Source organism: Hipposideros armiger, unplaced genomic scaffold (genome assembly GCF_001890085.2).
Source record: "Hipposideros armiger isolate ML-2016 unplaced genomic scaffold, ASM189008v1 scaffold_66, whole genome shotgun sequence".
NCBI lineage: Eukaryota > Metazoa > Chordata > Mammalia > Chiroptera > Hipposideridae > Hipposideros > Hipposideros armiger.
In genome coordinates this window covers 1,556,147-1,573,834 of record NW_017731416.1, presented here as the reverse complement: position 1 = coordinate 1,573,834, position 17,688 = coordinate 1,556,147, and the positions used below count along the sequence as shown (strand labels likewise).

General features: G+C 36.2%; 1 protein-coding gene across 1 annotated transcript in view; it reads left to right on the top strand.

Moving 5' to 3' along the window:
- SEC24A (SEC24 homolog A, COPII component) overlaps positions 1–17,688 on the top strand; it is a 68,770-nt gene that overhangs the window by 34,079 nt on the left and 17,003 nt on the right. The window contains exons 9-16 of the mRNA XM_019642155.1: positions 754–794; positions 2,069–2,199; positions 3,443–3,561; positions 9,596–9,651; positions 10,743–10,949; positions 11,731–11,851; positions 12,255–12,413; positions 14,220–14,393. Coding sequence (XP_019497700.1) covers positions 754–794; positions 2,069–2,199; positions 3,443–3,561; positions 9,596–9,651; positions 10,743–10,949; positions 11,731–11,851; positions 12,255–12,413; positions 14,220–14,393 — 1,008 coding nt within the window. The remainder of the gene's footprint in view (positions 1–753; positions 795–2,068; positions 2,200–3,442; positions 3,562–9,595; positions 9,652–10,742; positions 10,950–11,730; positions 11,852–12,254; positions 12,414–14,219; positions 14,394–17,688) is intronic.

The following is a 17,688-nucleotide window of genomic DNA, read 5'->3' as shown; positions in this document are numbered from 1 at the left end:
CCAGCAGCGCTGCTGATGCCTGAACGGTATGTGGAATGAAGTGGGCGGGCATCGGGAGGCCACTATGGCACGGGGCAAGCACTACGGGCAGTCTATCTGAAGTGTACCTGGCGTATAAGACGACCCCCCACTTGGAGGCATATTTTTCAGCGCCAAAAAATCGTCTTATACGCCGGCAAATACGGTATGTTTCTTGTGTGTTCATCCAGAAATTTGCAATATATTGGGATCATATTTACTTTTAAGTCACTTCCAAATTTTTTCCATTACAAATAATGGTATGAGGAACATCCATCCTCTTGCAAGTACTTTTATGAACTTGTATGAGTACCTGAGGTCTTGCATTTAAAAAATAATAATTATGAAAAATAATAATTATGCCTAATATTTAATTAGCACTTTACATTTTACAAAGTACTTATATATATTTGGTCATCACAAACAACTCTCTGAAATAAGCTAAGGAAATGCTGTTTAATCCTGTTTTACAGATGTGAAAACACACTTACTAGTTTAAGTAACTTGCCAAATATCCTTTAGTAAATGGTAGAGCTGTCATTAAAATCCAGGCCTTTTGATTTGGTTACTCTTTCACCATGCCATAATTGCCTGTAAGGAAAGGGACTATGAAGATGGGACTTAACATCAACTTTTAATATTTTATTTTATTTTTGTGGGATAGTCTTTCTCTACCTGAGCAATTGGGGCCATTTTAGTATAGAAATTATGAGGATTCTGTCTCTTTCTCCACAGAGAAGTTTTCGTGTAGAAAACATTTTTGTGACACTTACGTGGTTGGTAATAGCTTTCTGCAGTGTAGCTGTACCTTTGTTGGATTAAAATCCCCCAAAGCGGGAGCATTTGTTCTTTTGAATTGGCCTTCTTTTGGATTGGGTTTCTTTAAGTTCTCAGGTTTTGCAAAAGTGGCTTCCTTTAAAATTGGAACTTGCCTATAACAAGAGGTTTTGCTTCTTCCTGACTTATCTGTTGGGCAACAGATTCTACGATTCAGAAAGTGATACATGAAAAAAAAAAAAGTTAATACACTGCATGCCTAGCTCTGGTTATGGTTATCTGCTTCTTTTTATTGAATTGAAAACAGATCTTTTAATTTGAAAGTTTAAAAACACAGTCGTATATTTTTATGAAACTTGGCTGAAATGTGTTGGTTAAATAATATACTCAGGCTAACTTGACTTGTCACTTTCAGAACTGTAATTTCCCTAAATTGTGAATATGTGAAAAATGCACATATGGAGAAGTCTATAAAACATAAATATATAGGTTACCAAATAATTATAAACACCTGTGTTAGCACAACGCAGGTCAAGAAATTGAACATTGTCAATACTCCCAGAGGAACTCTGATCACATTTCCTCACCTTCCTGTCCTAGAGAAAACACTCTTCTGACTTACAGCAATCACATCCTCAGTTTTCTTTTTCTAAGTATGCATCTGAAAACAATATAATATAGTTTTGCCTATTTTTTAAATTTCTATGTTATTTATTATTATTTTTTTACTTATTTTTTAAGATTTTTATTGGGGAATTGGGGTACGGGAACAGCGTTCGGGAATCGGGGAAGGGGAACAGACAAGTTGCTGTCCTTTTGTTCTTCAGTCTAGTTGTGGAGGACATGGCTTCACTGGCCCATGTTGGTATTATCATTGCGCTCTTCCCAGGTGAGGCAGTTGCTCACTGGCCATTGGACGGCCGCTCATGGCGGCTCACGAAAGCTCATGCCTGCTGCCAGCCAGCCCCATTGCAGCCTATGCCGTCGCCGGCAACTCACGGCAGCCCAGCTCCAGGTCGAGCTGTTGTTCACCATCTTAGCTGTATAGGGCTCAGCATCGCTGGCCGTCATGTGGGATCTGGACCGGGGCCCTGCTGTTCAGAACTGGCGTCCCAAGCCAACTCCTAACCAATGTGCCACTTGGCTGGCCCTGTTATTTTTTTATCCATTATTGTTTATTATCCTCTCAATTTAATCTGTAAATAATGCTTATTTTACTGTTTTGTTATATGTGATTAATGGAAATTGAATCCTATGAAATGTATTTAATGAGACCCTTTTTTTCCTTCAGTTACGACCACCTCAACCTCCAGTGTACCTCTTTGTATTTGATGTGTCTCATAATGCAGTTGAAACTGGATACTTGGACTCAGTTTGCCAGAGTTTGTTAGACAATCTGGATTTGTAAGTATCTTAATTCAGTTTAAATTTGAAACTAACAGTGTTTACAAAATGTGTAAGTAGTTCAAAATACAAAAAAACAAACTATGTAATTATGTTCTAAGAACCTACTTAAATCAGTTGTGAATTTTAGGCCTTGCTTTCTCTAAGAAACTTTATTTTAACTTTTTATTATGGACAAATTTTGAACATATAAATTGAAAGAATATAATGAGCTTCCAGATATCCATCCTTCAACTTCTGCATTTTAAGCATTTAGCTATTCTTGCTTCACCTAGTCACATGCGCACATGTGCGCGCGCACACACACACTTTTTTCCCCTTGAGTATTTTAATGCAAATCTTAGCACATCATCTTACTTATAAAACTTGGAATTATTTTTAGCCCTAACTAAAATACAGAGTGTTGCACCAAGCAAAATTAGCAATAATTTCATAATGTGATCTCATACCCAGTTCAATTTTTGTGCCTGGTTGTCTCAAAAATGACTTTTTACTTTAGGTTTGTTGGACTAAGAACCCAAACAGCATTCACACATTGCATTTGGTTGTCATACCTCTTAAGTCTCTTAAAATATCTGTACTTTAAAGATGCTTAGCTACTTAGTATAGCCCATAAAAGCTTGTATGACCTTTCAGTATAATGAAGTATAGTGTTCTTGTGTGGTATGGAAGAATGTGGAGGATCAGATTGAATCAGAAATGGACTAACTCCCTCACTTTGATGAAAGGGGCATCCTTGTTCTTGCCAGCATTTGTATTTTTAATGTTGTAGATTGTGTGTGGGAATTGTCTGTTGATGAGAGAGTCCACTAATTCACCTAAGCATGGGTAAAATTTTTTAAAGATATGCAGTACCTAAATTTATATTACATTTTAGGGTTGGTATATGGTAATTTTTAATGTATTTTTCTAAATTAAAATTATCTACAAAGTTTTGTACATGCTTTCCAGTATTTTTTATATGCCATTTTCTGAATGATTTATATAACTTCATATAGGTATAATGAGTTTTGAAATGCTGTATTATTGCTGGGTTTTATTGATTGTTTGACTCACATGTCGTGTTTTCGCTTTGAGTAGGGTAAATTTTCATAGTGATGAAACATTGTGTGGGTTAAACAGTTATGTTGGGAAAATTTCCATAATATAAAAGTAGATATTTGTATGTAACTCTTAGCAGCTATTTTATATATATGTGTATATGGGAAAACTTGATAAGAGACTCTTCTAAATTTGTTTTTAGGCTTCCTGGCAACACTAGGACAAAAATTGGCTTCATAACATTTGATAGTACAATCCACTTCTACAGTCTTCAAGAAGGTCTCTCTCAACCTCAGATGCTAATAGTTTCAGATATTGAAGGTATATATTATACACTTAAAATTATTGAACTGTCTTAGGAATTTTCAGTTCTAGAAATATTCCATGACTATTTGACAGATTAGAGTTGTATGGTAAAGTTCTACTCTACTGAGGAAAACCTTGAGTATAAAATCACAAGATTGTTGAAATTGTAAGAGTCCTTCAGTCCAATCCCTCATTTTATAAAAGAGGAAACAGAGTTATGGAGCTAAAGTGAATTCTGAACAAGGCAACCAAAACAAGTTGATGTTAAAACTCAGATTAGCTCTTTTTGCCTTCTCATTCATTTATTTAAAAAGTACTTGAAGGGCCGGCTGAGTGGTTCAGTTGGTTAAGAGCTTGCTCAAGAGTGTGAGCTCTGAGCAACAGCGGTTTGAGTCCCGGCCCGAGCTGAGCAGCTGCTGAGCTGCCAACAGGTGGCAGGATGGCTCAGCTAACAACAACAACAAAAAAAGTACTTGAAGATAGACATACAGATCAGTGGAATAGAGTAGAGAGCCCAGAAATAAACCCTCAAATATATGGTTAATTGACTTTTGACAAGGATGCCAAAACCATTTGGTGGGAAAAAGACAGTCTTTTCAACAAATGGTCCTGGGAAAACTGAACATGCAAAATAATGAAGTTGAACCTGTACCAGATTAAAAAAAAAAAAATGAACTCAGTGGATGAAAGACCTAAACTTAAGAGCTAAAAATTATAAAACACTTAGAAGAAAATGGGAAAATCTTCATGACATTGGATTTGGCATTGATTTCCTGGATATGACACCAAAAGCAGAGGCAACAAAAGAAAAAATAAATTAGGCTTCATTAATATTAAAAACATTTTTACATCAAAGAACATTGTCAAGACAGTGAAAAGACAACTTACAGAATGGGAGATAGTATATGCAAATCATATATCTGATGAAGGAAAATAGCCACAACATATAAAGAACTCCTTAACACAACAACAAAAAAATAATGCAAGTCAAAAATGGGCAAAGGACTTGAATAGACTTTTCTCCAAGAAGATATACAAATGACCAATAGTGAAATAATGAAAAAAATACTTAATGGCCTTAGTTATTAGGGAAATGGAAATCAAAACCACGATGAAATACCACTTCACATCCATTACTATGGCTATTATCCAAAACTTGGAAAATAACAAATGTTGGCAAGGAATTGAAACTGTTGTGCATTACTGAGGGGAGTGTAAAATGGTGCTGTGCTGGTACAGCCACTATGGAAAACAGTACGGAGAGTCCTCAAAAAATTAAGAATAGAGATGCCATATGACCCACAAATTCTACTTCTGAGTATTTATGTGAAGAAAACAAAAACACTAATCACAAACGATATATGCACCTCTGTTTATTCAGCATTACTTACAATAGCCAAAACATGGAAGACAACCTGGGTGTCCATTGATAGATGAATGGATAAAGAAGTCACACACACACACACACACACACACACACACACACACACACACACAGTGGACTACTACTCAGCAATAAAATGAAATCTTTTTTATTTTATTTTAATTTATTAATATTTTTAAAAATTAGCTTCAGGTGTACAACGCAGTGCAATAGTTATTCTTTTTAACCCTCAAAGTGACAAACCTCTCCCCCAATCTGCCTCCCCTCTCCCCCCGTATCATTCATATCTACTACAATTCCATTGACTCCACTCCCACACTATACTCCACATCGTGTGACTATACATATATATTCAATTATAGTTGACATAAAATATTATGCAACATCAGCTTCAGGTGTACAGTGCAGTGATCAAGCCTCTACTCCATCCATGAAGTGGTCTCCCTAATGAGACGTGTGACCATCTGACACACTACAAAATATTTACAGCATTATTAATTATATTCCCCAAACTGTCTTTCATATCCCTCTGGCAGTATTATAGTTATTAATTTATGCTATCTAACCCCTTCCCCTTCTCCCTCAGCCCCATCCCTCCTCCCAGCTAGCAGCCATCAGTTTTTCCTCTATATCTCTGAGACTATTTCTGTTTACTTTGCTCATTCATTCAGTTTTTTAGATTCCACATGTAAGGGAGATCATATGGTATTTGTCTTTCTCCGACTGACTTATTTCACATAATAGTCTCTAGGTCCATCCATATTGTTGCAAATAGTACGATTTCATTCTTTATAGTGGAACAATACTCCATTGTATAAATGTACCACAGTTTCTTAATCCAGTCGTCTACCGATGGGCATTTTGATTGTTTCCAAGTCTTGGCTATTGTAAATCATGCTGCAGTGAACGTAGGGGTGCATGTATTTTTTCGAATTAGTGTCTTGGGTTTCTCTGGATAGATACCCAAGAGTGGAATTGCTGGGTCATATGGTAGTCCCATTTCCAGTTTCTTGAGAAACCTAAATGAAATCTTTTGAACAACATGGGTGAACCTAGAAGGTATTGTGCTAGGTGAAACAAGGTAGAGAGAGACAAGTAACATATGATTTCACATATATGTGGAATCTAAAAAAATAAAACATATAAAGCAAAACAAATGGATCCATAGATATAGAGAACAAGCTAAAGGTTGCCAAAGGGGAGGTAGTGGGGAGATGGGTGAAAATAAATACATGAATATTAAAATATAGAGTGGTACCGTGCTATGGAAAATAGTGTGGTGGTTCCTGAAAAAAGTTAAACACAGAATTACCATAGTAATCTAGCAATTCTACTTCTTTGTATATGCCTAAAAGAATTGAAAGCAGGCACTGAAACAAATACTTGTACACCAGTGTTCCTAGCAACATTATTCACAATAGCCAGAGGTAGAAACAACCCAACTATCTATCAACAGATGAATGGATACACAATGCTGTATATACATATGATACCCTTAAGAATGAAATTCTGATGCATGCTACAACATGAATGAACCTTGAAAACATTATAAAAAGTGAAATAGACCAGATGCAAAAGGACAAAATATTGCATGATTTCACTTAAGAGGTACCAAGAATAGGCAAATTAATAGAGATTTAAAGTAGAGTACAGGTAACCAGGGTAGGCTGAGGGAAAGGGGAGTAGGGAATTATTATTTAATGAGTATATCATTTCTTTTGGGATGATGAAAAAGTTCTGAAACTATATAATGTGAATGCACTTAATTGTACACTTAAAAATGGTTAGGATGATGTTTTTTGTGTACTATGTATATTTTACCACAATTTAAAAAATTAACTCAAAATGGATTGTAGACCTGAGTATGAGGCTAACACTATAAATGGTTAGAGGAAAACATAGAAGTAAATTTTTGTGACCTTGGATTAGGCAGTGATTTCTTAGATATAACACCAAAAGAAAAAACAGGTAAATTGGGCTTCTTCAAAAATAAAAACTTTTGTGCTTCAAAGGACACCATCAAGAAAGTGAACCAACAACTGACAGAATGAGAAAAAATATTTGCAAATCATATATCTGATCAGGGATTTATATATAGGTTATATAAAGAACTCCTACAACTTAACAGTAAAAAGATACACCTAATTGAAAAGTGGACAAAGGAGTTGAATAGACATGTCTCTATTTAATACACAATATTCAGTATTCTCTACATACAGTTGGCCAATAAGCACTTGAAAAGAAACTCCCTGTAGTTATCAGGGAAATGCAAATGAAAACCACCAGATGCCACCTCACACCAGTAAAAAGAAATTTTCAAACTAAAATTTTTTTTTTCCTCTGAGTATGTCTGAATGACTGAAAGCACCACGAATATTGGTTTTGGGGTTACAAATAAATTTTAGCAAGTAGGCAAATATGCAAGTGTGGAATCCATGAACAATGAGGATTGACTGTACTTCTTTAAAGGGGAGTAGTTGATAATGAGTGAATGAATAAAATAAAATTAAAATAAAATAAAATAAAGGGGAGTAGTTGAGGAGAGCCCCCTTCTGCCTTGGTTGTTCTAAATCTCACAACAGATAAGCCAAATCATTCATTTATTCCCTAATCTTTTCACTGAGATACTTATTTGGCATAAAATAAAATCTGAACAGGTAGATTTGGGCCAAATTGTGAATTCAGTGTTGTGGTCCAGCCTCTCAATATTATACATGATCTAATAGGTGGAATATCCCTTAGAGAATGTCACATAGCAAAAAAAGGGGAAAAAGTGACAGTAACAAGTATTTATAAGGAAATGGAGAAATTGGAACTCTTGTATACTGCTAGTGGGAATGGAAAATGGTTGTGCCACAATGAAAAACAATCTGTCATTTCTCCCAGAAGTTAAATATATAGTTACCATATGACCCAGCCATTCCACTCAATAGATATATACTCAAGAAAATTAAAACATGTCCACACAAAAAAATGTGTATATGAATATTCATAGCAACATAGCCCAAAGTGGAAACAACCCAAATGTCCATTATTTGAAGAATGGATAAACAAAATGTATATCCATACAGTGAAACGTTATTTGGCAGTAAAAACGAATAAAGTATTGATCAATGCTACAACATGGATGAACCTTGAAAACATATTAAGTGTAAGAAACCAGTCAAAAAGGACCTTATAGTGTGACTCCTTTAATATGAACTGTTCAGAATAGTCAAATCCAGAGACAGAAGAACTGGGGGCTGCTTAGAGCTGTGGGAATTGGCAGGGAAGTGAGAAGAGACGGCTAATCGGTGAGGGGTTTCTTTTTGGGATGATGAAAAGGATCTGGAATTAGACAGTGGTGATGATTGTACAAGGGAGAATTATAGCTCAAAAACTTACTAATTTAAAAAAAATTTTAAAGCGCTGGCCGAGTTGCACGCTGGTTAAGAACTGGCTTGGGATGCCAGAGGGCCCCGGTTCGGATCCCACATATGAGGGCCAGTGACACTGCCCTCCACAGCTAAGATGCTGAACAACAGCTCAACCTGGAGCTGGGCTGCTGTGAGTCGCCGGCGACGGCGTAGGCTGCAGCCCCTGCTGCAGTGGGCTGCCATAAGCTACCGTGCGTGGCCGGCACTCAGCATGAGCAGCCAAGAGCCGGCCGTCCAGATACTGGCAACCGATCTGCCTCACCCGGGAAGAGCGCAATGATAATACCAACATAGGCCAGTGAAGCAACGTCCTCCACAATTAGACTGAAGAACAAAACGACAGCAACTTGTCTGTTCCCCTTCCCCAACTCCCCAGTGCTGTTCCCGTCCCCCAATTCCCCAATAAAATCTTTAAAATAAATAAATAAAATTTAAAGATAAAAAGGGAAGAAATCTAAACAGAATTTTAACGTGACAGCTAAAGTAAATAATGTTTCATATTATTTGTTGGTGTTATTTTTTACATACATTATAATGAGCCTTATTTTTTTTCAAATAAAAATCAAACAGTACAAAAATGAAGAAAGTAAGACCCCTCATAATCTACCACTACCACCCACATTTCCTTCCCAGTTTGCTTCCTTCTCAGGAAGGGAATTGAATTCCTCAGCAAGAATAAATTTGCTGAAAAGCTCATCTGATGTGGTCAGTTAGCATGCCTTCTGATTCACTTGATTTTGTAGTCCCATAAGCAGAGGCAATGATGGGCGTCTTTATGAGAAAGCATCTGCTTTTTGAATGACAGAGCTGTTGGTGGGTTGTATTATGTCTGTGTAAGAAGAGATGGCATTCTTGTGTATCATCTTAGTCAACATTTTTTTTTTTTAATGCCATGAGTGTTTCTTTGGCTGGCTTTCAGGGCTAAGCAAGAACGGAAAGCAGAATTCTGAATCGTTGTCTTTAACTTAAGAAGCAGAGCGCTTGTGCAAACCCCAACTGAGTGCTTACAGATCATTATTTTCTAATTGAGAGGTATTTTCTAATTGGGAGGCTATTTATCTTTTACACAGTAATAGTTAATTTACAGTAAATAGATAAATCAATGCTCCTTTTGTGCCCTTTGAACATTATATATAGACAGTGGAGGAGGTGGCTTTTCTGTAAGTATGGGGTGGTTAATTATATCAGTTATGTATTTGGGGTATCTTTAATAATTAAGTTTGTTTAAATGAAATATTTGTTCTTTCAGATGTTTTTATACCTATGCCAGAGAACTTATTAGTAAATTTAAATGAAAGAAAAGAGGTAAGGCACATTTTCCTATCTGACATGTTTAATTGAAGGAATATATTTTTTGAAATGAACTTTAAGTAAAATTTTGCTTTTCTGTCACATTTCTAAGATGTGTAGCATTTTATATTTTGCTGTTAGTTAAAATTCATCGAAAGAACAGCTTTTGAGTTTACCCTTGAACTGATTGCTTTTAAGTCTAATATAGCAAGTTATTTGTAGTAGGGTAGAAGATTAGCCTATTCCATTAAGGAGGAAAACCTGAAGGAAACTTGCCTTGCCAGCCATTTGGGAAATTGGGAGGGTTGCTGAGATAAGCTTCTGGTCACTACATAGAAGCATTTAGCTAGGCTGCTTTCAGTGCCCTTTGCTTTTCTGATTCACAGAGTGTCATTGGGGTCAGTTCAGAAGAAACTCTTATTACCTGCCTGGAAATTGCCATGACATAATACAGTGAGAGGTGAACAGAATGTGTCTGAAGGGGGGATGTTGTCTACCCTGTACATGCATATATGCCGTAGGGGTAACATTTTAACTAGCAAGTCTATGGTCTCAGCTGTTGGCAATGGTGACTTCGCCACCATAGTGCGAAGTATTTTTTTTCACATTAACTCTCTTTTTATTTGTACAACCTAACCTGAATAGGTAGTTGTGTTTCCTTTTGCTGTGATATTACTAGTTGGCAAATTTACTGGATATCTCAGATTTTGCAATAGGAAAGAGTTCAATTCACTTTGGAACTGGAAAGAATACAGTGTGTAGAGGTGATTGATTGAGAAGGCCATATTTCATGGCATAAAATAAATCAAGTCTCTAAACTGTAAGGGTTCTTTTGGATACATTTTGGACTTATAGTCTTGCTGGACTACTGCATGTGCAAGAACTGTAAGGCCTCAATTTTGATTTGTCTTGCTTGCCAATTTATAATGTTGATTTAAAATGGCTTTCTTGTCATTTGACCCACTTCATTGTTTACTGTACTGTCTGTAGATTCTCTGACCATCATCATGACTCAATGTCTTGTCTGTTATATTAGTTACTGACCTTTCTTGGAAAAAAAAAATTTAATTGTAACACTCTTGAGTTTTCTTGCTTTATTTTACAAGCTTGTCCAAGATTTACTGAAAACTTTGCCGCAAATGTTCACCAAGACCCTGGAGACCCAGAGTGCCTTGGGTCCTGTACTTCAGGCTGCCTTTAAGCTGATGTCCCCAACTGGTGGTCGAATGTCCGTCTTTCAAACACAACTCCCAACTCTTGGAGTGGGAGCCCTGAAACCACGAGAGGAACCCAACCAAAGGTCATCTGCTAAGGTTAGAAGGTCATCAACTCTATGATAAGACTTATGTTGGTGCCCCGTCACCTTGACCATGCAGCTTGTATTTTATTTATATTTCAGTTGTAGAGAGGAGGGATATAAGGAAATGGATAAAGTGTTTCTTTTTTATATAGACTTTTTAATTTTATTACATTATTTTCTACTCGACTCACCCTTACCTTATATTTAGATCTTTAGCAAGCCATTAGCAATGCAGCCTGCCTTTGATGAGAAAGATAGACTAAGAGAATATACTTGCTAGGGACAAAGTAGAACCTGGATGACCAGTAAAAAATAGTCATAGTTAGGTATATTGACTGCCATGGATTGCTTTTGAGCACCTTGTATGTATAAACTTAGTTAGAGATGTGTATTTCTCAAAAGATTATAAGAGTGAGGCCATGCTGTAATGATTATGGTGTCTGTCCTGGAGTCAGTCTGCCTAAGTTCCACTGCTTTTTAGATGTGTGAGCTTGAATAATTACTTAATTTCTCTGCCCCTCTGTCTCCTTATATTTATAAAGTGAAAATAATGATAGTACCACCTCTTATGGTAGTTAAAAGGACTAAATAGATACTACATATGAACTGTTTAGAACGGTTTCCAGCATACTAAGCATTTAATAGGTAATTGAAATTGGCATAATAGATGTATTTCTTTTTAAAAGGAAAAAAATGAAACCTCACAAGCTGTACTTGTTTCTTACTGGAAAACCAAAAAATATTACAAAGAAAAAGGATTAAAAATTTTTCTCTTTGTACTTTATTATTAATAGGAAATTCACTTGACACCATCCACTGACTTCTACAAGAAATTAGCCTTGGACTGTTCTGGTCAGCAGGTAGCTGTTGACTTATTTCTTCTCAGTGGACAGTATTCTGATTTGGCCTCTTTGGGTAAGTTTTACTAATGATTATTTTTCTTGAATGAATGTCAAAATGGTATTTAAATAATGATATTCGAAATAGAGGACAAAGTGAAAGAAATTTTATTCCCTTGGGAGAGTTAATCACTCCGTATTGACTATTATAAACCTTACAGCTTTCTACTGTAAACATTTATAATAGAGAAATTGCTATACTATTTAAAGGAATGAAATATTCTTTTTTGACAATACCTTGGGAGCTTAATGAAAGATTGATTTAAATGCCTGCAGTTCCGTTGGTGCAGTAATAGTAGTTAATGGCAGAATTTATTGGGTTGTCGGAAAAGTCATGACGCATTTTGCAACGAAAAATAGAAAAAATACGTTATGACTTCTCCGACAACCCAATAAAAGGAGTGTGTGTTCTGTTGCAGGCTGTATTTCTCGGTATTCTGCGGGTAGTGTCTACTACTACCCCTCTTACCACCATCAGCACAACCCAGTCCAAGTACAGAAGTTACGGAAGGAACTACATAGATACCTCACTCGGAAGATTGGCTTTGAGGCAGTCATGAGGATTCGGTGCACCAAAGGTGGGTGCCCTTTTTTTTTCATTTATGTAGGAGTAGATGTTGCTTTTGATACCAGTTCTACCTCAGTTTCTCATATGTCCTTGAAAAGTTTTCCCATGCATATAAGCATATATTTTAGTCTTTAAATAAAAGCAATGGGGATTACATCTGGTTTCTTTTTAACCATATTTTTCTATTTTTGTACATACAGACCTACATCTTTTTTTTTCCTGATTACTGTTTTAAAGTTGGTTTTTATTTCATAAGCAAAACATGCATCTGTTCTTGTAAAAATTAACATTATTGATAAAGCTAAAGTCCTCTATCATCAGCTTGTTGTGTACACGTACTTTCACTTTTATTCCATCCTTACGTAGTCACTGTAACCACGTTGGTGTGTACACTTGGCTTTTCTATACATTTACATACTTATGTACCTCTCTATGGAAAATATATAGTACAGTGTATTAGCATAAATAACACTGTACATATTTTCAGCAAGTCTTAAGATCCATTAATACTAGTATTCAGTAGAATATACAAATCACAATTTAGTTATTTTCCTACTGATTGGCATTGAGGATATTTCTAATTTTTTTTTTTTTTGTTATGACAGACAAAAACAGTACTGCTTAATTTCTTTTGCACATATAATTTGGCACTTGAATGAGTGTATCTGTAGGATAAATTCTTAGATACCGAATTACTAGGGTCAAAGTAAGTATTAATTTAGAATTTTGATATTGCCAACTTTTCCTCCAAAACAGTTTCTGAAAATCTGAATCCTCACCTTCATTTAAGAAGAATCTATTACCCCTCCCTCACCCTCACTAAATACTGTGTATTATCTAATACCATTCTGCTCCCAATTCCAGTGTATGGGTTGCTTTTCCCCACACCACCAACCAATTAACTCAATTCTGACACTACCTGGAGATAGCATCAGATCCCAGAGGTTTAGGGTTAAGGGGTTCAGTCTCTAAAACTACTACCCTCCCCCCCCACACCTTACCCGCAACACACACATACACTTCAGAAGCCAATTCCCAATCCAGGTTGTAACCTTTGCTTCTGACTGACTGGCTGTAGATTGGAGGTTCCAATGACTCCCCTCTGGTTTCTGTTAATTTGCTGGAAGGGCTTACAGGACTCAGAGAAGCATTTTACTTACTAGATTACTGATTTGTTATAAAAGGCTATAACTCAGGAACAGCCAGATGGAAGAGATGCACAGGGCAAGGCATGGGGAAAGGGAAGGGACGTGGAGCTTTTGGAGCTTCCACCCTCCCCACATCTTCACGTGTTCATCAACCCAGAAGCTCTCTGAACCCCATCCTTTTGGGTTTTTATGGAGGTTTCATTACATAGTCCTTATTGTCTATTGATGATTGATTCAACCTCCAGCCCCTCTCCTCTCCCTGGAGTGGGGGTGGGGGTGGGGTTAGACTGCAAGTTCCAACTTCTAATCACATAGTTAGGTCTTCTGGCAACCAGCCCCCATCCTTAGGTTACCTAGGTGCTTTCCAAAAGTCACCTCATTAACATAGCAAAAGATACCTTTGTCACTCTCATTACTTGGGAAATTCTAAGGGTTTTAAAAGCTCTGTTGGGGGAAAGGGGAGGTGCTGATAAAAATAAATACATAAATACAATAAAAGCTCTGTGCCAGAAATGGGCAAAGATCAAATACACATATTTATTATAAACCACTATATCACATCTAAAGTTTTTAATTTACTCCGCCAGTCTGATAAGTGACAAGGGTAAAATGTAAATATCCATATGTAGGTGTATATAAATAATTTTGATAAATTTTTTTTATTCTAGGTCTTTCCATTCATACTTTCCATGGGAACTTCTTTGTTCGGTCGACAGATTTACTGTCTTTGCCCAATGTAAACCCAGATGCGGGGTATGCAGTACAGATGTCAGTGGAGGAGAGTCTTACTGACACTCAGTTGGTTTCCTTTCAGTCAGCACTCTTGTATACGTCCAGCAAGGGTAAGTTGTTTTTTTAACTGTGACAAAAATTGCATAACATGAGATCTACCCTCTTAACAAAATTTTAAGTGTATAGTACAGCATTTTTAACTGTAAGAACAATGTTGTAGCAAACGTGAGTTTCTGATTTGTTCATGTATTCTGTGGCTTGTGATAAACTCCCTCTTATTTGGAGGTAGTTACTCATTTCTATTAAACCAAAAGAGTATTCCTAGTCTGAAGAGCTTTTTGCTGTGCTTGGTAAAGTGAAAATGTTTGGTATTTATTTTCCTTAACCATTTTATTGAACAGGTATTGATTGAGAGTCTGTTCAGTGTCAGGCACTAAAATATGTTCTGATGATACAATGTCATTAAAAAAGATTTAAAAAATCTTTTTCCTCATAGAGCTTATTCTAGTAGGGGAGAAAATTAAGAGGATAAATAAGTAAAACAACAGTAATAATAGTATGCTATATAGTGATATTATTTAAGGAGAAATATAAAGCAAGTAAAGGGTTTAGGAAGTGCCAGGTGGATGGTATTTTAAGATAAGGTTACCAGGAAAGGCCTCATAAAGGTGACATTTGAGTTGTTTTAATGGAGCTCAAATGGAAATACTTTTTAAGAGTGTAGTTTGTTTATTACTACTTTTTTTGTAATGTTTTGTCCTAAAGATGATGTGAAAGCTGGTTAAAAATTTTTTATTTTTTTAATTTTGAAAATTTACCTTCTGTGTTTACCTCCTTAAAAAAGTTTTGGAGAGTGTTTCTGTGCTATATCTACTCACCTTTATAGTCCCTCCAAAATCTATAAAAAGCATGTAATAAAGGCATTTGAATGAAAATCCTTAGTATTAGAGACGTTAAATATTTTTATTGTGATTATAATTAATATAGCACACCATAAATATAAAAATTAGATAGATTTCTGTCTTTTTTTTTTTTTTTAATTGAGGAACAGTGTGTTTTTCCAGGACCCATCAGCTCCAACTCAAGTAGTTGTTTCAATCTAGTTGTGGAGGGTGCAACTCAGTGGCCCATGTAGGAATTGAACCAGCAACCTTGGTATTGTTATGAGCACTGTGTTCTAACCAACTGAGCTAACGGGCTGCCCCGATTTCTGCCTCTTGATACCAGTTTTATTTGACAAAAGAACATCCCAGTCCCTTTTCTGCTTATTGATTTTTCTTACTATTAAAAAAATTAATATGTAATTGACCTGGTAAAATCTACCCTTATAGTGTACAGTTTCACGAGTTTTGACAAATGTGTCGTATAACCACCACTGCAATCAAGATATCACAATAAGTTCCATCTCACAATTTTGTAGTCATCCTCTCTTCCCATCCCCAGCCCTTGGCAACCATTGATCAGTTTTCTGACCCTATAGTTTTGCTTTGCAAGAATGTTATATAAAAGGAGTCATATAGTAGGTAGCCTTTGTATCTGCCTTCTTTCATTTAGTGTAGTGCATTCAAGATTCACCTATGTTGTTGCATCTACCAGTAGTTTGTTACTTTTTATTCCTAAGTAGTATTCCATTGTACCCAGTTTGTTTATTTACTTCCCAGGCGAAGTCCATTTGGGTTGTTTCCAGTTTTTGGCAATTTCAAATATGGCTGCTACCGATTTTGTGACCATACGTTTTCATTTCACTTGGGTAAATACCTAGGAGACAGATTGCTGGGCTGTATGGTTAACTTTTTAAGAACCTGCCAAACTGTTTCCCAAGTGACTGTACCATTCTACATTCCCACCAGCAGCATATGAGAGTTCAGCTGCTCTGCATCCTCACCAGCATTTGCTGTTTTCAATTATTAGTTTTTTTGTTGTTTGGTTTGAGGTTTTTGTTTTGTTTTTAGCCATTTTAATCAAGTATACTGGAATCTCTTTTGGCTTTAGTTTGTGTTTCCCTGATAACTAACATTGGATATCTCTTCATATACTTATTGGGAGAAGTTTAGGTTGTTTTAATGAAAAATGTGATTATAATTTCTATTCATGTACACAAATCTTTGTCATTTCTGAGAATACCCCTTAGAGCCCTAGAATTGGAAATATAGGACGTAGAGATGAACTGTTTAGAAAATTTTGGGTATTGCCAGATTGCTATTCAGAAAGATTTTACCAATTTGTAATCCTATCAAGTGCCCTTTGTATTTTAGCATCTGATTTTATATGGGTGTAGTTGTTTCCAATGTGATAGGCTACACATTGTATCTCTTTTCCTTTCTTTTTTGTGTATTTTTTTATTAGTTTCAGGTGTACAAAACAATGTAATGATTAGACATTTACACGCCTCACAAAGTGATAACCCCATCTACTACCCATCTGACACCGTATATAGTTATTACAATAACCATTGACTATGTTCCCTATGTATGCTCTACTTTACATCCCGTAACTGTCTGTATGTCTGTCATTCTAGCTATCTAATTATAATTGGCATTCAGTATTATTTTATATTAGTTTCAGGTGTACAGCAGAGTGGTTAGGCATTTATATAATCTATGAAGTGATCCCCCCTCCCCATAAGTCCAGTACCCATTTTTTTTTTCTTTTAGTTAACATTGTTTTTATATAGAATAGTAGCTTTAAACTATGTTATGCTGTTTTACAAACATTATTTCTTTTCTTTAAAAGTAACTTGTATAAGCTCCTCATATGTGTACTTTAATTAGTCTTTATGTGTCAGTACAGGTTTTAGCATGGGTATTATCTTTTTTTTACTTGTTCTTTGGTGTTCAGGGTTTTGCTGATCAGAAAAATTTAAAAGGTTTACAGGACGTTTCATATTTAATTGTTCTCAAAAGATTTTCATTTTTGTTTCTTGTATTTATTGATTTTTGTTGTGGGTAAATTATCAAAGAGAAAGTATTGTGACCATTAGTCAATTTCTTTTTTTATTTATTTTTTATTTTTTAATATTTTATTTGGGAATTAGTGGAGGGGAACAGTGTTGGGGAATGGGGAAGGGGACCAGCCAAGTTGTTGTTCTTTAATCTTCGTTGTGCAGGGTGCCAGTCGCCATCTGGCTTCCCATCGGCAGCTCGTGGCCCGTAAGCTCAAAGTGCTGCATTCAATCTTAGTTGCAGCTGGACGTAGCCACCATCCCATGCGGGAGTCGAACCCGGCAGCCTTGTTGTTAAGAGCGCACGCTCTATCCACTGAGCCATCCGGGTGGCAGCTCAGCTCATGTTGCCGAGTTCAATCTTAGTTGCGGGTGGGCATAGCCCACCATCGAACAGGCAATCTTGTTGTTACACCAGCTGAGCCATCCTGCCACCTGTTGGCAGCTCAGCGACAGCTCAGCTT